Source organism: Staurois parvus, unplaced genomic scaffold (assembly GCF_062004578.1).
Source record: "Staurois parvus isolate SC_StPar_1 unplaced genomic scaffold, SC_StPar_1.0 ptg000311l, whole genome shotgun sequence".
NCBI lineage: Eukaryota > Metazoa > Chordata > Amphibia > Anura > Ranidae > Staurois > Staurois parvus.
In genome coordinates, this window is record NW_028318107.1 from 766,865 (window position 1) to 789,577 (window position 22,713).

General features: G+C 49.1%; 1 protein-coding gene across 1 annotated transcript in view; it reads right to left on the reverse strand.

Annotated features, from left to right (window-relative positions):
- The window catches only part of LOC149457608 (uncharacterized), a 51,050-nt gene that overhangs the window by 1,221 nt on the left and 27,116 nt on the right, over positions 1 to 22,713 (reverse strand). Inside the window, exon 4 of the mRNA XM_089683461.1 lies at positions 15,949 to 15,968. Within this exon, the coding sequence (XP_089539587.1) occupies positions 15,949 to 15,968 (20 nt within the window). The remainder of the gene's footprint in view (positions 1 to 15,948; positions 15,969 to 22,713) is intronic.

Consider the following 22,713-nt stretch of genomic DNA (forward strand, 5'->3'; position numbering starts at 1 on the left):
GAATCCGAAAAATAGCCTACTTCGGACGCGCGAATCAAAATTTTTCCTAAAATGGCGGCGGACATGTGCGGCGACGGAGCGGGGATGTCTGGGAAGGCGCGCAGACAAGGCGCGCTGACCCATAATGCATTCCTTAATGACATGTGATCGCATTAGCCAATCAGCAGCCAGCCAGCCAGCACTGTGTAATGGTCGACCTATAAATAGCGGCCATTTTAGAATTCTTCATTTGCCTCCAGTCATTCAAGAGAGGCAGACCGCTCTGTATTAGGGACAGAGTTAGGGCCACAGAAACGTTACTTCGGGACAGAGAATCGTTACTTAGGGCCACAGAAACGTTACTTGGGGACAGAGAAACGTTATTTAGGGACAGAGAAGCATTACTCAGGGACACAGAATTGTTAATGAGGGCCACAGAATCGTTACTTAGGGCCAAAGAAACGCTAGTTAGGGCCACAGAATTGTTACTCAGGGACAGACACAGAATTGTTACTGAGGGCCACAGAACTGTTACTTAGGGCCACAGAAACGTTATTAGGGCCACAGAATTGTTACTCAGGGACAGACAGAATTGTTACTGAGTGCCAGAGAATTGTTACTTAGGGCCACAGAAACGATAGTTAGGGCCACAGAATTGTTACTCAGGGACAGACACAGAATTGTTACTGAGGGCTACAGAACTGTTACTTAGGGCCACAGAAACGTTATTAGGGCCACAGAATTGTTACTCAGGGACAGACAGAATTGTTACTGAGAGCCAGAGAATTGTTACTTAGGGCCACAGAAACGTTAGTTAGGGCCACAGAATTGTTACTCAGGGACACACACAGAATTGTTACTGAGGGCCACAGAACTGTTACTTAGGGCCACAGAAACGTTATTAGGGCCACAGAATTGTTTCTCAGGGACAGACAGAATTGTTACTGAGTGCCAGAGAATTGTTACTGAGGGCCACAGAACCGTTACTTAGGGCCACAGAAACGTTACTCAGGGACACAGAATTGTTACTCAGGGCCACAGAACCGTTACTTAGGGCCACAGAATTGTTACTCAGGGACAGACACAGAATTGTTACTGAGGGACACAGAATTGTTACTGAGGGCCACAACCGTTACTTAGGGCCACAGAATTGTTACTCAGGGACACAGAATTGTTACTTAGAGCCACAGAAACGTTACTCAGGGACACAGAATTGTTACTGAGGGCCACAGAACTGTTACTTAGGGCCACAGAAACGTTAGTTAGGGACACAGAATTGTTACTCAGGGACAGACACAGAATTGTTACTGAGGGCCACAGAATTGTTACTTAGGGCCACAGAAACGTTACTCAGGGACACAGAATTGTTACTGAGGGCCACAGAACCGTTACTTAGGGCCACAGAATTGTTACTCAGGGACAGACACAGAATTGTTACTCAGGGACACAGAATTGTTACTGAGGGCCACAGAACCGTTACTCAGGGACACAGAATTGTTACTGAGGGCCACAGAACCGTTACTTAGGGCCACAGAATTGTTACTCAGGGACAGACACAGAATTGTTACTGAGGGACACAGAATTGTTACTGAGGGCCACAACCGTTACTTAGGGCCACAGAATTGTTACTCAGGGACACAGAATTGTTACTGAGGGCCACAGAACCGTTACTTAGGGCCACAGAATTGTTACTCAGGGACACAGAATTGTTACTGAGGGCCACAGAACTGTTACTTAGGGCCACAGAACTGTTACTCGGACAGACACAGAATTGTTACTCAGGGACACAGAATTGTTACTGAGGGCCACAGAACCGTTACTTAGGGCCACATAAACGTTAATCAGGGACACAGAATTGTTACTGAGGGCCACAGAACCGTTATTTAGGGCCACAGAATTGTTACTCAGGGACAGACACAGAATTGTTACTGAGGGACACAGAATTGTTACTGAGGGCCACAACCGTTACTTAGGGCCACAGAATTGTTACTCAGGGACACAGAATTGTTACTGAGGGCCACAGAACCGTTACTTAGGGCCACAGAAATGTTACTCAGGGACACAGATTTGTTACTGAGGGCCACAGAACTGTTACTTAGGGCCACAGAATTGTTACTCGGACAGACACAGAATTGTTACTCAGGGACACAGAATTGTTACTGAGGGCCACAGAACCGTTACTTAGGGCCACATAAACGTTAATCAGGGACACAGAATTGTTACTGAGGGCCACAGAACCGTTACTTAGGGCCACAGAATTGTTACTCAGGGACAGACACAGAATTGTTACTGAGGGACACAGAATTGTTACTGAGGGCCACAGAACCGTTACTTAGGGCCACAGAAACGTTAATCAGGGACACAGAATTGTTACTGAGGGCCACAGAACCGTTACTTAGGGCCACATAAACGTTAATCAGGGACACAGAATTGTTACTGAGGGCCACAGAACCGTTACTTAGGGCCACATAAACGTTAATCAGGGACACAGAATTGTTACTGAGGGCCACAGAACCGTTACTTAGGGCCACAGAATTGTTACTCAGGGACAGACACAGAATTGTTACTGAGGGACACAGAATTGTTACTGAGGGCCACAGAACCGTTACTTAGGGCCACAGAAACGTTAATCAGGGACACAGAATTGTTACTGAGGGCCACAGAACCGTTACTTAGGGCCACATAAACGTTAATCAGGGACACAGAATTGTTACTGAGGGCCACAGAACCGTTACTTAGGGCCACAAAATTGTTACTCAGGGACAGACACAGAATTGTTACTGAGGGACACAGAATTGTTACTGAGGGCCACAGAACCGTTACTTAGGGCCACAGAATTGTTACTCAGGGACACAGAATTGTTACTGAGGGCCACAGAACCATTACTTAGGGCCACAGAATTGTTACTCAGGGACAGACACAGAATTGTTACTCAGGGACACAGAATTGTTACTCAGGGACACAGAATCGTTGAATTAAAGAGTATGTCAGACAACATGCAGAGGAGTGGCAGAGGAGGCAATGTTTTAGGAGCGAGCAGACGTGGCAGCAGAGGAAGGGGTCGAGGCAGCACTATTCGCAGCCAGAGGCCAGTGCTCCCGGTGTCATCCAGCGGTCGTGTCTCCACCGACAACCCTGCCGTCATCGATTGGTTGGCTCGGTCGTCTTCCTCTTCCCAGGTCACCTCTGACACCTACAGCCAACGATCGGTGGGTACGTCAGACACAACCGTTAGTTGGCATGGCCCGGGAGCAAGCCCACTGAAATCACGTGTCCTCTACCTGCCCCTGTCCTTTGCTGTTCCCTCACCAAGCGAAGTAACGCATGCTGTGGGCTCAGCCCCACTGTACAGTGAGGAAGAGCTAACAGAGGGCGGTCAGGAACGGGGGGAGACATCCGCCTTTTCAGCAGCCAGGCGAAGAAGTACTGGCGAGGAGAGTGGCTCGGTAGCCGGTCTAGAGACAGGTCTGTCTCCTGACCCAGACGCAGCCGAGGGGGCTAGTAGTGAGGCGGAGACCCTAATTGATGATGAGGAGGTTGATCGCACTTGGCAGCCTCGTCGTCATCAGGTAATTTCTTCCGCATCATCAGGAGAAGAGGGTGCCAGCTTGGCAGCGAGCAAAACAGTCGGTGGGTTGCCCTGGAGGCAGCAGGGTCGCAGCAGTGTCAGTGGAGCCAAACGGCCACAGAGTACAGCACCAGCTCCACTGCAGCCTACCACCACGGCCAGTAGTGGTGCCGGTGCGCATGGAGGAAGTAGCAGTCAGCCAGTGAGGAGTAGCGGGGGCAAAGTTTCCTACTCGGTGGTGTGGCAATTTTTCGTCAAGCCGTCCGAGGAAGTAAACGTAGCCGTCTGTCGACTATGTGGCCAGAAACTCAAGCGTGGCCAGGGGGCCCATGTTGGGACTACAGCGTTGCGTCAGCATATGCAGCGTCACCATTCGGTGGCCTGGGAAAACCGTGATAAAGATACGGCGGTTCTGCCTGCCCCAGCCCCCGCTCCATCACCCGCTCCGTTACTTGCTCCGTCACCCGACCTCAATCGCCCTCTATCAGCCAGTCAAGGCTCCAACACCTCTGCTGAGGGGAGTTGTCGCTCGTTGGCATCTTCCGCTCGTTCAGATGCTCCTTCTCCTGCTACTCCACTTCTCGGATTCCGTCAGCAGTCTTTCTTGGAATCCGTTTCCAAGAGACAACAGTTTGCGAGCACGCACCCGACGGTGCAAAAGCTGAACGTCCTCCTGTCCAAGTTGCTGGTGCTGCAGTCCCTCCCTTTCCAAGTGGTGGACTCAGCACCTTTCCGAGAAATGATGGCTTGTGCCGCGCCGCGGTGGAGAGTGCCAAGCCGTCATTTCTTCGCCAAAAAGGCAGTGCCAGCCCTGCATTCACATGTAGAAGAGATGGTGGGCCAGTCTTTGAGCATGTCGGTCTCTGCCAAAGTGCACGGCAGCGCCGACGTGTGGAGCTGTAACTACGGTCAGGGACAGTACATGTCATTTACGGCCCACTGGGTGAACGTGGTGCCGGCACAGCCGCACCAGCAACTTGGACAGGTCACGACGCTTTTGCCTCCACGTTTGCACGTCCTTGGTCCAGCAAACATGTCCGCCTCTACCACCTCTTCTTCCGCCGTGTCCTCAGCCGCCACCCCCGTGCCAAGTCCCATTACCCGACCGGCATATCACATGTGCAGGGCGCAACGGTGTCACGCTGTGCTGCACCTGGTATGCCTTGGCGAACGTAGTCACACAGGGGAGGAACTTCTGAGTGTAATCAACAGAGAAATCGACAGATGGCTGTCTCCGCGCAAACTGAAAATCGGAACCATGTTGACCGACAACGGAAAGAACATGGTGTCTGCTCTGCGTCAAGGAAGGTTGTGCCATGCGCCATGCATGGCTCACGTGTTCAATCTGGTTGTCAAGCGGTTCCTAAAATCCACCATCCCACTGCAAGACATCCTTAAAATGTCACGTAAACTTTGCATGCATTTCAGCCATTCCTACACCGCAAAGCACACCCTCATTGAGCTGCAGCGGCAGAACGGAATTCCACATCATCGCCTGATCTGCGACGTTGCAACAAGGTGGAATTCAACCCTATGCATGGTAGACCGCCTTTACGAGCAGCGAAAGGCCATCACCGATTTCCTGATGTTACAAGCGGATAAAGGTACTCCCCTGTGTAACTTCGATGTCAGCCATTGGCAGCTCATGCGTGACACCTGCCGCTTGCTCAGGCCCTTTGAGGAGGCCACGCTATTCGTGAGTCGGCAGGACTATGGGATGAACGACGTCATTCCTCTGTTGCACGTCCTTGAACAAATGCTGTTAACAATGGCTGGTCAGGGTGCGGTAGACGTGGCGCACAGATCTCAACGCCACATGACCCCTGTGGGGCCAGGACAGGCAGAAGAGGAGGAGGTAGAGGAGGACATTGGTGCTCAGGAATTATTGAGTGAAATGGGTGGTTTTTCCACTCAGCGGACAGGAGTGGAGGAGCAGGAGCATCTGGGAGAGGAGGAGGAGGAGGAGACAGAGGACCCAGACGCACCGTGGCAGTATGCTGTGGAGATGGAGGCAGGGAATCCCTCGCATTCCTTGGCGCAAATGGCCCATAGCATGCTCGGTTGCTTGCGTAGCGACAGCCGAATAATAACCATCAGACAGAGGGATGACTTTTGGCTGTCCACCTTGTTGGACCCTCGCTATCGTTCCAAAATGGTGGCCTTTTTCACACCTGCTGAGAGGGAGTCCAAAATTACGTACTATAAAAACCACCTATGTAGTCAGTTGGTCTCTGCCTTTGTGCGCCAACGTCCATCCTCAGACACTGTGGGCCCTGTGCGCTCGCGTTCCGCTGCCATGGCAGCAGGGGAGAGGTGGGGTGGTAGGAGCAGTGGCAGCTCCACCAGCAGCGGCTGCCTCAGTCTGCAGTCGATGATGAGTAGCTTTCTTCACCAGCGCAGTGAGGAAACTACTAACCAGCCGCAGCAGCAGCAGCATCAGGTGGACCTGGAGCAGGAGCTCAAACAACAGGCTTGGGCCTACTTGGACAGCACCCTGCCAACCGAGGTAGACAATCCCCTTGACTACTGGGCAACGAAACTTGACCTTTGGCCCCAACTAGCTGAATTTGCCCTTGAAAGGCTGTCATGCCCGGCCAGTAGCGTGGCATCGGAGCGCGTGTTTAGTGCGGCAGGAGGTATTGTAACTCCGCGGAGGACACGACTGTCCACCCAAAGTGTGGAGAGACTCACGTTTGTGAAAATGAATCAGGCGTGGATTAGTCTGGATTTCAAACCACCAGTTCCTGACACAACTGACTAAATCCGCCATGAATCATGCCACAAACATGTGCCACTTTCAGGTCTCCTCACACACTGCTGGTGTGTTGAATTTTTTGACATAGGGTGCTGGCAGATTACGGGCCTCCCATAGCTGCTGCCAGGCCCCTAATCTGCCATGGGCCCCTATACCGCCTCCTCATGCTGCTGCCAAGTCCAGAGTCTGTCATGGGTCCCTGTACGGCCTCCCATTGCTGCTGTCTCCTTCGCCACACTCTGCCATGTGCCACATTCAGGTCTCTTCACACTGCTGGTGTGTTGAATTTTTTGACATAGGGTGCTGGCATATTACGGGCCTCCCATAGCTGCTGCCAGGCCCCTAATCTGCCACGGGCCCCTGTACCGCCTCCTCATGCTGCTGCCAGGTCCACAGTCTCTCATGCCATGTGCCACTTTCAGGTCTCCTCACACTGCTGGTGTGTTGAATTTTTTGACATAGGGTGCTGGCAGATTACGGGCCTCCCATAGCTGCTGCCAGGCCCCTAATCTGCCATGGGCCCCTATATACCGCCTCCTCATGCTACTGCCAAGTCCAGAGTCTCTCATGGGTCCCTGTACGGCCTCCCATTGCTGCTGTCTCCATCGCCACACTCTGCCATGTGCCACTTTCAGGTCTCCTCACACACTGCTGTTGTGTTCAATTTTTTGACATAGGGTGCTGGCAGATTACGGGCCTCCCATAGCTGCTGCCAGGCCCCTAATCTGCCATGGGCCCCTATATACCGCCTCCTCATGCTGCTGCCAGGTCCAGAGTCTGTCATGGGTCCCTGTACGGCCTCCCATTGCTGCTGTCTCCATCGCCACACTCTGCCATGTGCCACTTTCAGGTCTCCTCACACTGCTGGTGTGTTGAATTTTTTGACATAGGGTGCTGGCAGATTACGGGCCTCCCATAGCTGCTGCCAGGCCCCTAATCTGCCATGGGCCCCTATATACCGCCTCCTCATGCTGCTGCCAAGTCCAGAGTCTCTCATGGGTCCCTGTACGGCCTCCCATTGCTGCTGTCTCCATCGCCACACTCTGCCATGTGCCACTTTCAGGTCTCCTCACACACTGCTGTTGTGTTCAATTTTTTGACATAGGGTGCTGGCAGATTACGGGCCTCCCATAGCTGCTGCCAGGCCCCTAATCTGCCATGGGCCCCTATATACCGCCTCCTCATGCTGCTGCCAGGTCCAGAGTCTGTCATGGGTCCCTGTACGGCCTCCCATTGCTGCTGTCTCCATCGCCACACTCTGCCATGTGCCACTTTCAGGTCTCCTCACACTGCTGGTGTGTTCAATTTTTTGACATAGGGTGCTGGCAGATTACGGGCCTCCCATAGCTGCTGCCAGGCCCCTAATCTGCCATGGGCCCCTGTACCGCCTCCTCATGCTGCTGCCAGGTCCACAGTCTCTCATGCCATGTGCCACTTTCAGGTCTCCTCACACTGCTGGTGTGTTGAATTTTTTGACATACGGTGCTGGCAGATTACGGGCCTCCCATAGCTGCTGCCAGGCCCCTAATCTGCCATGGGCCCCTATATACTGCCTCCTCATGCTGCTGCCAAGTCCAGAGTCTCTCATGGGTCCCTGTACGGCCTCCCATTGCTGCTGTCTCCATCGCCACACTCTGCCATGTGCCACTTTCAGGTCTCCTCACACACTGCTGTTGTGTTCAATTTTTTGACATAGGGTGCTGGCAGATTACGGGCCTCCAATAGCTGCTGCCAGGCCCCTAATCTGCCATGGGCCCCTATATACCGCCTCCTCATGCTGCTGCCAGGTCCAGAGTCTGTCATGGGTCCCTGTACGGCCTCCCATTGCTGCTGTCTCCATCGCCACACTCTGCCATGTGCCACTTTCAGGTCTCCTCACACTGCTGGTGTGTTGAATTTTTTGACATAGGGTGCTGGCAGATTACGGGCCTCCCATAGCTGCTGCCAGGCCCCTAATCTGCCATGGGCCCCTATATACCGCCTCCTCATGCTGCTGCCAAGTCCAGAGTCTCTCATGGGTCCCTGTACGGCCTCCCATTGCTGCTGTCTCCATCGCCACACTCTGCCATGTGCCACTTTCAAGTCTCCTCACACACTGCTGTTGTGTTCAATTTTTTGACATAGGGTGCTGGCAGATTACGGGCCTCCCATAGCTGCTGCCAGGCCCCTAATCTGCCATGGGCCCCTATATACCGCCTCCTCATGCTGCTGCCAGGTCCAGAGTCTGTCATGGGTCCCTGTACGGCCTCCCATTGCTGCTGTCTCCATCGCCACATTCTGCCATGTGCCACTTTCAGGTCTCCTCACACTGCTGGTGTGTTCAATTTTTTGACATAGGGTGCTGGCAGATTACGGGCCTCCCATAGCTGCTGCCAGGCCCCTAATCTGCCATGGGCCCCTCTACCGCCTCCTCATGCTGCTGCCAGGTCCACAGTCTCTCATGCCATGTGCCACTTTCAGGTCTCCTCACACACTGCTGGTGTGTTCCATTTTTTGTCATAGGGTGCTGGCAGATTACGGGCCTCCCATTGCTGCTGCCAGGCCCGTAATCTGCCATGGGCCCCTGTACCGCCTCTTCATGCTGCTGCCAGGTCCAGAGTGTGTCATGGGTCCCTGTACGGCCTCCCATTGCTGCTGCCAGGAGGCAGCAGGGTCGCAGCAGTGTCAGCGGAGGCAAACGGCCACGGAGTAGAGCACCAGCTCCACTGCAGCCTACCACCACGGCCAGTAGTGGTGCCGGTGTGCACGGAGGAAGTAGCAGTCAGCCAGTGAGGAGTAGCGGGGGCAAAGTTTCCTACTCGGCGGTGTGGCAATTTTTCGTCAAGCCGCCCGAGGAAGTAAACGTAGCCGTATGTCGACTATGTGGCCAGAAAGTCAAGCGTGGCCAGGGGGCCCATGTTGGGACTACAGCGTTGCGTCAGCATATGCAGCGTCGCCATTCGGTGGCCTGGAAAAACCGTGATAAAGATACGGCGGTTCTGCCTGCCCCAGCCCAGGGTTCCATTTTGTCATAGGGTGCTGGCAGATTACGGGCATCCCATTGCTGCTGCCAGGCCTTAATCTGCCATGGGCCCCTATACCGCCTCCTCATGTTGCTGCCAGGTCCAGAGTCTCTCATGGGTCCCTGTACGGCCTCCCATTGCTGCTGTCTCCATCGCCACACTCTGCCATGTGCCACTTTCAGGTCTCCTCACACACTGCTGGTGTGTTCCATTTTTTGTCATAGGGTGCTGACAGATTACGGGCCTCCCATAGGTGCTGCCAGGCCTGTAATCTGCCATGGGCCCCCGTACCGCCTGGTCACGCTGCTGCTGAGCCCACAGTGTGACCTGGGTCCCTGTACCGCCTCCCATTGCTCCCACTCTACCATGTGCCACTTTGAGGTCTCCTCACACTCCTGCGGTTTTCCATTTTGTCATAGGTTGCTGGCAGATTAAAGGCCACCCATAGGTGCCGCCAGGCCCCAAATCGGCCATGGGCCCCCGTACCGCCTGGTCACGCTGCTGCTGAGCCCACAGTGTGACCTGGGTCCCTGTACCGCCTCCCATTGCTCCCACTCTACCATGTGCCACTTTGAGGTCTCCTCACACTCCTGCGGTTTTCCATTTTGTCATAGGTTGCTGGCAGATTAAAGGCCTCCCATAGGTGCCGCCAGGCCCCAAATCGGCCATGGGCCCCCGTACCGCCTGGTCACGCTGCTGCTGAGCCCACAGTGTGACCTGGGTCCCTGTACCGCCTCCCATTGCTCCCACTCTACCATGTGCCACTTTGAGGTCTCCTCACACTCCTGCGGTTTTCCATTTTGTCATAGGTTGCTGGCAGGTTACAGGCCTCCCATAGGTGCTGCCAGGCCCCAAATCGGCCATGGGCCCCCGTACTGCCTGGTCACGCTGCTGCTGGGCCCACAGTGTGACCTGGGTCCCTGTACCGCCTCCCATTGCTCCCACTCTGCCATGTGCCACTTTCAGGTCTCCTCACACTCCTGCTGGTTTCCATTTTGTCATAGGTTGCTGTATGGCCTCCCATTGCTGCTGCCTCCACCGCCACACTGTGGCTCCAAACACTGGTTTTGGCCCCGTGACTGGCCAAATGAGTGAAGTGTGCGGTGATTCTAAGATCGACGGCACTCATCTGCATGTCATACTGACTGACAGTATTATTTCTCTTCCCCAGCAGACTCCAAGGGCATTTAAATTAAAGGTACAGTGTTCTGCACTAATATTATGTCTCTCTGAAGCCTAGAAACACCCTTTTTTAAGTTAAATTCACCGCGAATATATTCGACTCGAATCAAATATTTTCCACGAATTCGCCGAATCAGTCGAATCGAATTTTTGAATACTTCGCTCATCTCTAATTATAATAGGTCAATGTTAAATTAAATTAAAGCTATGGCCTTTCATTACCATGTCCCATGATTACTTGTTGATCCTGTCATTGAAGCCCACCTTACAGCTTTCTGTGATTTGGTGGCAACGATGCTGCACTGCTTCTAAATTCAGAACAGAGCTGTATAGGCAGCAGTGGCATTCCTAGGGTTGGTGTCACCCGGTGCGGTAACACGTGGTGTCACCCCTCCAGAGAGGAAGGAGCGGTGCCGGTGTAGCTGTAAAATGAGTATCCCTTGAAGAAACTGCGCATTTGCCGGTTTCAGGCCGAAGAAGCTGATCTCCAACTTTAGCACAGAGCCAGTGATCGGCTTCTTTGGCCTGAAACCGGCAAATGCACAGTTTCTTCAAGGGATACTCATTTTACCGCTACATTGGGGAGGGGGCAGCTGTCACTGTGCTGGCATCCTGCTCCTGCACCCCCTATAATGGTGTCACCAGGTGCAACCTGCACCCCCCCGCACACCCCTAGGGATGCCACTGATGGACAGCATGGTTGCTTAGTGACCAGTACTTCAGGCTGGCAGTATCAGAGTTGTTGGTTTGAATCCCAATTATGGCACTACCTGCCTGGAGTTTGCATGCTCTCCCTTTGCCTGTGTGGGTTTCCTACAAATTCTCTAGTTTCCTTCCACACCCCAAAGACATGTTGGTAGATAAGTAGCCCTATTATGTATGAATGTGAGTTAGGGACCTTATACTGTACACTCCTTGAGGGCGGGGACTGATGTGAATGTACAATATACAGTTGCAAGAAAAAGTATGTGAACCCCTTGGGATTACGTGGAGTTTTGCATGAATTGGGCATAACATGTGCTCTGAACGTCATCTAAGTCACAACAATAGAAGAACACAGTCTGCTGAACATAATACTACACAAACATTAGATGTTGCCATGGTTTAATTGCACATAACATGTAAACATTCACAGTGCAGGGAGGAAAAAGTATGTGAACCTTTGGACTTAATAACTGGTTGACCCTCCTTTGGGGCAGCAATAACCTCAACCAAACGTTTCCTGTAGTTGCAGATCAGACCTGCACAACGATGTGGAGTCATTTTGGACCACTCCTCTTCGCAAAACTGTTTCAGTGTAGCAATATTCTTGGGATGTCTGGTGTGAATCGCTCTCTTAAGGTCATGCCACAGCATTTCAATCGGGTTGAGGTCAGGACTCTGACTGGGCCACTCCAGAAGGCGTATTCTGTGCTGTTGCAGCCATTGTTTTGTTGAATTACTTGTATGCTTTGGGTCATTGTCCTGTTGCATCACCCATCCTCTGCGGAGCTTCAGTTGGCGGACAGATGGTCGTACGTTTTCCTGCAAAATGTCTTGATAAACTCTGGAATTCATTTTCCCATCAATGACAACAATCCGTCCAGGCCCTGAGGCAGCAAAGCAGCCCCAAACCATGATGCTCCCTCCGCCATGTTTCACAGTGGGGATGAGGTTTTGATGTTGGTGTGCTGTGCCTTTTTTTCTCCACACATAGTGTTGTGTGTTCTTCCCAAACAACTCAATCTTGGTTTCATCTGTCCACAGTATATTTTGCCAGTAGTGCTGTGGAACATCCAGGTGCTCTTTTGCAAACTTCAAACGTGCTGCAATATTCTTTTTGGACAGCAATGGCTTCCTCCGTGGTGTCCTCCCATGTACTCCATTCTTGTTTCATGTTTTCCTTATTGTAGATGTGTCAACAAAAATGTTAGCATGTGCCAGAGATTTCTGTAGGTCTTTAGCTGACACTCTGGGATTCTTCTTTACCTCATGCAGCATTCTGCGCTGTGCTCTTGCAGTCATTTTTACAGGACGACCACGCCTAGGGAGAGTAGCAACAGTGCTAAACCTTCTCCATTTGTAGACAGTCTGTCTTACCATGGACACATGAACATCAAGGCTTTTGGAGATACTTTTGTAACCCTTTCAAGCTTCATGCAAGTCAACAATTCTTGATCGTAGGTCTTCTGAGAGCTCTTTTCTGCGAGGTATGGTTCACATCAGACAGTGCTTCTTGAAACCAGTAAACCCAAAACAGGTGTGTGTTTTTTAAGGGCAGGACAGCTGTCAGCAACACATCCAATATCATCACACTGATTGGAGTCAAGGTGGGCTCACTCCTGGCTCCAATTAGCTCTGGGAGAAGTCATTAAGCTAGGGCCTCACATACTTTTTCCTCCCTGCACTGTGAATGTTTACATGTTATGTGCAATTAAACCATGGCAACATCTAATGTTTGTGTAGTATTATGTTCAGCAGACTGTGTTCTTCTATTGTTGTGACTTAGATGACGTTCAGAGCACATTTTATGCCCAATTCATGAAAAACTCCACGGAATCCCAAGGGGTTCACATACTTTTTCTTGCAATTGTATATGGAAAACTCTGATTATACAAATACAGAACGGACAAATGTTACAAGGGGCATGGTTGTCACTCAGCACCTGGCCACTCCTAGTCCCACCCACTGATCTCTGGGATGACAGCACTGCCTCCCACTGTGAGCTGCAGTGTCTGGGAGGGGGAGCATGAGACACAAATGAAGGCGGATTCCAAGGAAGGAACAAGATATTTGGTAATGGGTGAACATGTGTAGTTTGTTTCTATTTCAAAATTCAAAGAACTTTTTCGTAATTCAGATGTATCCAAATGTCCGAGTTACGTAATAAAATTATGAGAAGTAACAAATCTGAAATAATGAAATTAAACTCGCATGAAATTCGCATCAACTTTGATTTAAAATTGAATTTGACAAACATTTTAATATGAAAAGAATAGAACATAAAAGACTAGAACAGAATAGAACAATAGAATAGAATACAATATAAAAGAATAGAATAGATTGAAAAATAATAAAATAGAAAGAATATAACTGTCTTCTGAAATTTAATTTCAAACAGAACAGAATAGAAAAGAATAGTATAGAATTCAGGCGGGGTATTGAATTCAAATTTATGACTCGGATCCTTCATGTCACAGCCCCACCCCCTTACATGACAGTTTCCTCTTTACAGCAGTGTCATCAGTTCTCCCTTTACAATACAGCCCCCCTTTACATTACAGACCCCTTTGCATCCAAGTGCCCCCAATTTACATCACAGCCCCCCATTTACATAAATTCCCTCAATCCCCTCTTCACATCACCGCTCCCCTCCTTACCTCACAATCCCCTCCCCTTCTCATCAGTGTCCTCTGTGACTTCTTCACAGTCGCCCCCGCCATGCATCCATGTCCCCTTAACAATACCCTTCCTTGAATCCCAGTTTCCTTCACAGCTTTCCCTCCTTGCATCACAGCCCCCTTTACACCCCCCCTAACTTGCACCCCAGCCCCCTCACAGCCCTGCTTTCTTGTATCTCAAACCCCTTCACAGCCCCCCACCCCCCCCCTTACTTGCACCTGAGTCTCCTTCACATCCCCCCCTCCTTGCACCCCAGGCCCCTTCACAGCCCCCCTTCTTTGCACTCCAGTCCACTTCATAGTCCCCCTTCTTTGCACCCCAGTCCCCCTCCCAGCCCCCCTTCTTTGCACTCCAGTCCCCTTCATAGTCCCCCTTCTTTGCACCCCAGTCCCCCTCCCAGCCCCACTTATTTGAATCCCAGTCCCCTTCACAGCCCCCCTTTCTTGTATCCTGGTCCTTTTCACAGCCCCCTTCCTTCTTTGCAACCCGGTCCCCTTTATGTGAATGCCCCCTCCCTTACATCACATTTTCTCCTGTCAGTCACAATCCTTCAATCCCCCTTACACAGCAGGTAGAAGGCAGAAGGTGCAGCATGTCCGGGCAGAGGGCGGGAGCTGCCCAACCTTTTATGTTAACAGGCAGATGATTGGTTGCTAGGGCTGCCCCTAGCAATAGATCACATATTTGTTAACTTGGGCAGCTTCTGTCCTCCGTCCAGACATGCTGCACCTTCTTCCTTCTACCTGCTGTTTGGAGATGAAGGTGGTGGAGGGGCAATGGGGCAGCGGGGTGATGGAGCAGAGGGGTGGAGGAAGGAGTGGAGCAGCGGTCCAGGAATTGACTGTCATGCGGTCAGTTTTTGGACTGCGGTCCACCATTTAGTGATACCTGGTCTAGGGGGACCTTGGTTAGAGGAGTAGGCTGATGGAAATGGAGATGCCTGATTAGAGAGATGCACTGAAGAACTAAAACCAATTTATTGGAACCAAAGGATGGGAACCCCCAATACGGAGTGATGGAAGGTACATTGCCTACTTAAAGAGGACCTGTTCTGTATCACTGTGTTGGGGATTAATCATTACTAAAGACTGTTACTGATTGACTACCTCAAGTACAAACAAAATGGAAACGTACTGAGCCTCTGGCTGAATATTGGTGAATCAAGTGGATGCCTTCTATCTGTGAGAGTGTGAGTTGTGACTGCACATTGTGAGGACCCAGCAGTGGATATCTCATGGAAGGTATACATTGCTGGATACAGGATCCTGAAGGGAGATTACACTAGTTCAAATCTGGTTGGGTTGGAGCTGGTGCTTGATAGGTGATGAAGCCACCCTCTTGCTGGCAATGAGCTGATCTCCTCTATGTAGCACAAGGCAAGTGATCTGGACCCCCTTTATCACATGGGCCTCAGGTGTTAGTTGGACTATCAGAAGTCTATCCTGTAACCATGGAGAAGATGTAAGGCCTTTCACAAGCAGTATCCCCAGCCATAGGTGGATCATTGCTAATGGTGACCAGGAGAATGATCAATAAAAGGTTTAGAACTCGCTTTTCATGCAAACTTGGCAGAAAGGTGGCCTTTGTGGGCCGTGGACTGCCATTGGCTGGTTTGTTTAGGCCTTATTCAGCCCTGTTCTGAAATGGTCCCCCTAGTGGAGTGTGTGAGCGACTCAGTCATGGTTCTCTCTGCTTTAAAGCAGAATTTTTTTTTTTTTTTTTTTGGCGGCACTGCATAGGTTAAATGCTTGTTTTGCTCTAGGGGAGAGGAACCTGAAAATATACTCACCTGCACTCAGCACAGGACCAGTCCTTTTCAGTTTCTGCCCCCCCCCACACACACACACTTCACAGTCCAGTGGCATTGGATTGCTCCACAGACAGGAACAGTCCACTGCTGGACCGTGGGGGAGTGCAGTTTTCCGGTGCATTGGTGGGTAAGGTGAGTATAGGCTTTCCACTCCCCCCTAGAAATAATCCATGCAGTGAGGGCACAGCCCCACTGCATGATAACAAAAAAGAAAAAACATTCCTGGAGTTCTGCTTTAAAGTGCACACCTTGTATATTTGGATGTACTTACCAGGAGGCTTCTATTGTGAGCTGTAAGAAACAAAAACAGACAATTACAAGTCTGTATCACAAAATATTTAGTATTTATTTATTTCAGGTACTTATATAGCGCCGTCAGTTTACGCAGCGCTTTACATATATATTGTACATTCACATCAGTCCCTAACCCATAATATAGTATTATGTTAAATGCCAGAAAAACCACAATACCTCAACTAAGATAAATGTCTTTTACCTTCCATATGTACAGTGAGGAACAGAAGTATTTGAACCCCCTGCGATTTTGCAAGTTCTCCCACTTAGAAATCATGGCGGGGTCTAACATTCACATTGTAGGTGCATTCCCACTCTGAGAGACAGAATTTTAAAAAAATTCAGGAAATCACATTGTATGATTTGTAAAGAATGTATTTGTCTCGCACGGCTGAACAGAAGTATTTGAACCCCTGAGAAGATCCGTGTTAATATTTGGTACAGAAGTCTTTGTCTGCAATTACAGAGGTCAGACGTTTCCTGTAGTCCTTGGCCAGGTTTGCACTGCAACAGGGATTTTGGCCGACTCCTCCACACCGATCTCCTCTAGATCTGTCAGGTTTCAGGGCTGTCGCTGAGCAACACAGAGATTCAGCTCCCTCCAAAGAGGTTATTGGATTTAGGTGTGGAGACTGGCTAGGCCACTCCAGAACCTCGATATGCTTCTTACGGAGCCACTCCTTGGTTCTCCTGGCTCTGTGCTTCGGGTCGTTGTCATGTTGGAAGACCCAGCCACGACCCATCTTCAATGCTCTGACTGAGGGAAGGAGGTTATTGCTCAAAATCTCACAATAAATGGCCCCATTCATCCTCTCCTTAATACAGTGCAGTCGTCCTGTCTCCTTCGCAGAAAAGCACCCCCAAAGCATGATGTTACCACCCCCATGCTTCACAGTAGGGATGGTGTTCTTGGGATGCAACTCATTCTTGTTTTTCCTCCAAACACGGCGAGTGAAGTTTAGACCAAAAAGTTCTACTTTGGTGTCATCTGACCACATGACTTTCTCCCATGCCTCCTCTGCATCATCCAGATGGTCATTGGGAACCTTCAGACGGGCCTGGACATGTGATGACTGGAGCAGGGGAACCTTCAGACGGGCCTGGACATGTGATGACTTGAGCAGGGGAACCTTCCGTGCAATGCATGATTTGAAACCATGGCAGCGTAGTGTTCTACCGACAGTGACCTTTGAAACTGTGGTCCCAGCTCTCTTCATGTCATTGACCAGCTCCTCCCTTGTAGTTCTGGGCTGATTCCTCACCTTTCTTCTCATCAGTGATACCCCACGAGGTGACATCTTGCATGGAGCCCCAGTCTGAGGGAGACTGACAGTCCTCTTTAGCCTCTTCCATTTTCTAACAATTGCTCCAACAGTTGATCTATCTTCACCAAGCTGCTTGGCAATTGCCCCGTAGCCCTTTCCACCCTTGTAGAGGTCCACAATTTTGTCTCTGGTGTCTTTTGACAGCTCTTTGGTCTTGCCCATGGTAGTAGTTGGCGTCTGACTGACTGTGGGGTGGACAGGTGTCTTTAAAGAGCTAAGACAGGTGCTATTAGGTTAGATGAATGAGTGGAGTAGAGGGGGACTTTTTAAAGGCACAGTAACAGGTCTCTGAGAGCCAGAATTCTTGCTGTTTCTTAGGTGTTCAAATACTTCTGTTCAGCCGTGCGAGACAAATACATTCTTTACAAATCATACAATGTGATCTCCTGAATTCTGTCCTCAGAGTGGGAATGTCCTCCAATGTGAATTTCAGACCCCTCCATGATTTCTAAGTGGGAGAACTTGCAAAATCGCAGGGGGTTCAAATACTTCTGTTCCTCACTGTATCTAGAATGAGAAATACCTGAGTAGGGGTGTATTTACCACAAGGCAAGCAAGGCATTTGCCTAGGGCGGTATTATTTAGGGGGGCAGCACTGCCCCCTGGAAGAAGGACATCTATGGAATGGGAACCAGGTGGGATTCGAGAGAGGCTTCAAGCTGCTTGATGTTGCATGCAGAGTCCAACTGTTGTTTCAGGCAGTGCCCAAGTTTCCAAATGGTCAGTCCGCACCTTGGGGTGTCTGATTTTTGTGTTTCCTAGGGCAGCACGAAACCTAAATACTCCACTGTACCTGAGCAGACTGTTTTACTGTAGTCAGGCATTTTAGGAAAAATGAGGATCAGAGGATTGCTAGGTAGAGAAGCTTGTCCCCTAACAGCATGCAGCATGAAGGATCCTTGCTATCTGTGTAAGCAGAGGTATCTCTGCAAAGATCTGACATGATACCTGATGAGTCAGAGCCAGAGCTCTCCAATCAGCAAAGCTCAATAGTTGCCTGCTGAAAAGAAACCCCCAACGAGTCAGACCTCTGCAGAGAGACTACTGTTTCCACACAGTGAGGAAGGGTTCAGTGTCTGGGGAAGGACCAGGATTTCATACAAAAGATGAGGCTGCTTTTTGAAAACAAAACAATGTTAATATTTGGCACACCTTTTGTTTTGAGGCCCCTGGAATGTATTAAACTAATGTAAACTGCAAATTTAATAGGGCTTCAGGCTCGGTTCACACCGCTGCGACTTGGGATCCGACTTGTCACATGACATGTGAAATCCCATGTTAGTCAATGAGAGCCGTCCTAATCAGCACCACTGAAGTCGCTCCGACTTTGGAAAAGGTTCCCGTACTACTTAAAGACGACTTCTATCCAACGTGTGCCCATAGACTTTAATGGAAGTCACCTCCAAGATGGATCCTCATCTACATTGATGTGATTTGGATCCAACATTGCAGGAAGATTGTCCAGGCCTTCCCTGAAAGTTGCTTCAGAGTTGTTATTTATTTATTTATTTCAGGTACTTATATAGAGCTGTCAATTTTTGCAGTGCTTTACATATACAGTTGTGTCCAAAATTATTCAACCCCCAATGCTGTAAAGGGGTTTAGGGACTATAGTGTACATTTGGAATTGTATTCAGAATCAAATCCTACAAGGACGTTGTAACTACCCAAATGCAACTAAAATGACATCAATTGTTTATGTAATACAGTAGTAAATGGTTCTTATGTGGTTTCTTCATTGCCACAATTATTCAACCCCTTAAAGACTACCACTCTGAAGAACAGAGGTTCATACAGGTGCTTTCCATCAGGTATTGAAAACACCTGTGGATGTCACCGAGCAGCAATCAAGCATAATAAGCACCAATTAGGCAGCTTTAAAATGACTGTGATACTCAGCTCCTTCTAGACATTTACTGGTGTGGTTACAAACATGGTGAAGGCAAGAGAATGGTCCAGGAAGACAAGAGAAGAGGTGATTTCTCTTCACAGGAAGGGCAATGGCTATAAGAAGATTGCAAAGATGTTAAACATACCAAGAGACACCTTAGGAAGCATCATTCGCAAATTCAAGGCAAAGGGCACTGTTGAAACGCTACCTGGTCGTGGCAGAAAGAAGATGCTGACTTCGACTGCTGTGCGCTACCTGAAGCGTAGAGTGGAGAGAAGTCCCCGTGTGACTGCTGAGGAACTGAGAAAAGATTTGTCAGATGTGGGTACAGAAGTTTCAGCCCAGACAATAAGACGCACACTGCGTAATGAAGGCCTCCGTGCCAGAACTCCCAGGCGTACCCCCTTGCTGTCTCCAAAGAATAAGAAGAGTCGACTGCAGTATGCCAAAAGCCATGTGGACAAACCACAAAAGTTGTGGGATAGTGTTCTGTGGACTGATGAAACAAAATTAGAACTGTTTGGGCCCATGGATCAACGCTATGTTTGGAGGAGGAAGAACAAGGCCTATGATGAAAAGAACACCTTGCCTACTGTGAAGCATGGTGGAGGGTCAATCATGCTTTGGGGCTGTTTTGCTTCTGCAGGTACAGGGAAGCTTCAGCGTGTGCAAGGTACCATGAATTCTCTTCAGTACCAGGAGATATTGGATGGAAACGTGATGCAGTCCGTCACACACCTGAGGCTTGGGAGACGTTGGACCTTTCAACAGGACAATGATCCCAAGCATACCTCCAAGTCCACTAGAGCATGGTTGCAGAGGAAAGGCTGGAACATTTTGGAGTGGCCATCGCAGTCACCAGACTTAAATCCGATTGAGAACCTCTGGTGGGACTTAAAGAAAGCAGTTGCAGTGCGCAAGCCTAAGAATGTGACTGAACTGGAGGCCTTTGCCCATGAAGAATGGGCGAAGATACCCGTAGATCGCTGCAAGACACTTGTGTCAAGCTATGCTTCACGTTTAAAAGCTGTTATAACTGTAAAAGGATGCTGTACTAAGTACTAAGATTGAATGTCACTTGGGGGTTGAATAAAACTGATAATGCTGTGAGCACAGAAAAGACATTTGTGGTTATTTCATTATAACTGTTATGTTATATTTGTCTGACCTACAAGTGCCTCTTTAATGTAAATGTAAGCAAGATGACTGAATGATCAAAAGCAATGTCAAACTGGCCAAAACACTCAATTTCAGTGGGGGTTGAATAATTTTGGACACAACTGTATATTGTACATTTACATCAGTCCCTAACCCTCAAGGGGCGTACAGTCTAAGGTCCCTAACTTACATCCATACATACACATACTAGGGACAATACAAGCAGGATCCAATGAACCGCTTCCCCGCCGTCCTATAGCAGATATACTGCAACAGGGCAGTAGGGGTGCGCAAAATCACATATATATATATATATATTACGTGATTTTGCATGCATGCGCATGCCGCCATCGCGGCCACGGCTGTCGTTCACCAAATCCTGGCTGGTGATTACCCACCAGCACCCGGTGATTACTGAGGTTCTCCAATGGGGAGGAGGAGTGTTTTGTTTACTAACATTCCTCTTCCCTGTCAGATCGGGCACATTGCACAGCACAGCCATCCAGAGCAGTGTGATTACAGTGAAGCACACAGACCCCGCACCCTAGTAAAACATTCCAAGCACACAGGTAACCCTTTGATGGCCCCAGATGTTAACCCCTTCCTCCCCAGTGCCATTAGTACAGCGTCAGTACTTTTTTTTAGCACTGATCACTGTATTGGTGTCACTGGGGATGTCAGTTCCCCCCCAGTGTCAGAATACCCGCTGCAGTCCCACTATAAGTCTCTGATCACCGCCATTACTAGTTTTAAAAAAAAAGATTCCAGTATATATACTGCCAAACGTAAACACTATAACCTTCGCGTAAACCAATTCATTTACACGTATTGACATTTTTTTTTTTTAGCAAAGACATTTCACAGAATACAAATCGGCCTAAATTTATGACGAAAATTGGATTTTTAAATTTTTTTTTACTGAACATGTTTAATAGCAAAAAGTCAAAAATATTGTTTTTTACTCAAAATAGTTTTTTTTTTTATAGCGCAAAAATTTTTTTAAAATGCACAGGCAATCAAATACCACTGAAAGAAAGCTCAATTTGTGGGAAAAAATATGTAAATTTTATTTGGATGCAGCATTGCATGACCGCGCAATTGTTGGTTAAAATAACGCAGCACTGTAATGCAAAAAATGGCCTGGTTGGGAAATCCTCTGGAGGGCAAGTGGTTAACCTCTCAGCATGTAGTATTTGGAGTGTGGGAGGAAACCCACATGGGCACAGGGAGAACATGCAACCTCCAGGCAGGTGGTACAGATTTGAACCAATGATACTAATACTGCCAGGCGAAGCGCTAACCATTTAGCCCCTGTGCTGTTGCTTCAGAGCTTCTTCAAAGTCACTTTAAAATAGTACTCCAGTTGCCTGACAAAGTCGCACTGTAAGTCGCGCTACTTTCAGGTCGCAGTGATGTGAACCGACACTTATACATGACATGTATCGAGAAATAATAAGCAGCAAGCAGGTAAAAAATGTGCCTTGATCTGAAATGACGGCCCAATAAAACTCCAATGATCAGCTGAGTTTGCTTTACCCTTAATTACCTTCTAAGATGCGTTGGATCTCTCGTAGATTTTTCTGGTTCTTTGGTGAATTTGTCTTACGTGTAGAGCTGAAGAGGAAGAGATCCCGGGCATATTCAGCAATGCTGGGCTGGTCATGCATGCTGGTCACAATAATCGGTTATAATTGTATAATTCATGGAGGTTCAATAACGGCATCATCACCAACACCCCGCTCAGTTCTCATGTGAGCATTAATCAAACACTAAAGCCGGACAGAGATGGAGACATTATCTTTCCTGCAACCACTGGTAGCAGGAGCCATTGTGTTCTCCCGCAGGGGGGGAAATAATCGCACATAAAATTTGACAGGCTGGTTGTACCCAAGTTGATCGATCGATCAGCTCAAGTACATTCAGTCTGCTCAAACATGATCTATGACCTATGGTCCATAGTAGGCCTAATCCCTTCACGCCGCCATCACACAGATATGTGACCTCACAGAACTGGGATTTTTTCCATGGGGATGCATATTTGCTTACCTGTCTGTGTGCTGGGAGCGCGCCGTACTGACCGGGGTGACACTGAGAGCCCCAGGTCGCATTCTAATGATCGGGAGCCAAGACTCCTTATTCTGGGTGACATGATTGCTGAGATAGCCTCTGATTGGTTTTCACAGGGATCAGTCACTATGAAGCCCACCCCCCTTGTTTTTTTTCTCTCTGAATACATTGTATCTCTCTCTCTCCTGGCAGAAAGAAAAAAAAATAAACAACTGTTTGTAAAACAAAAAGATAAATAAATAAATATTAAAAAATAAAATAAAAAATAAAGAAAAAAATAACTAGATCAAGGTCTGATCTA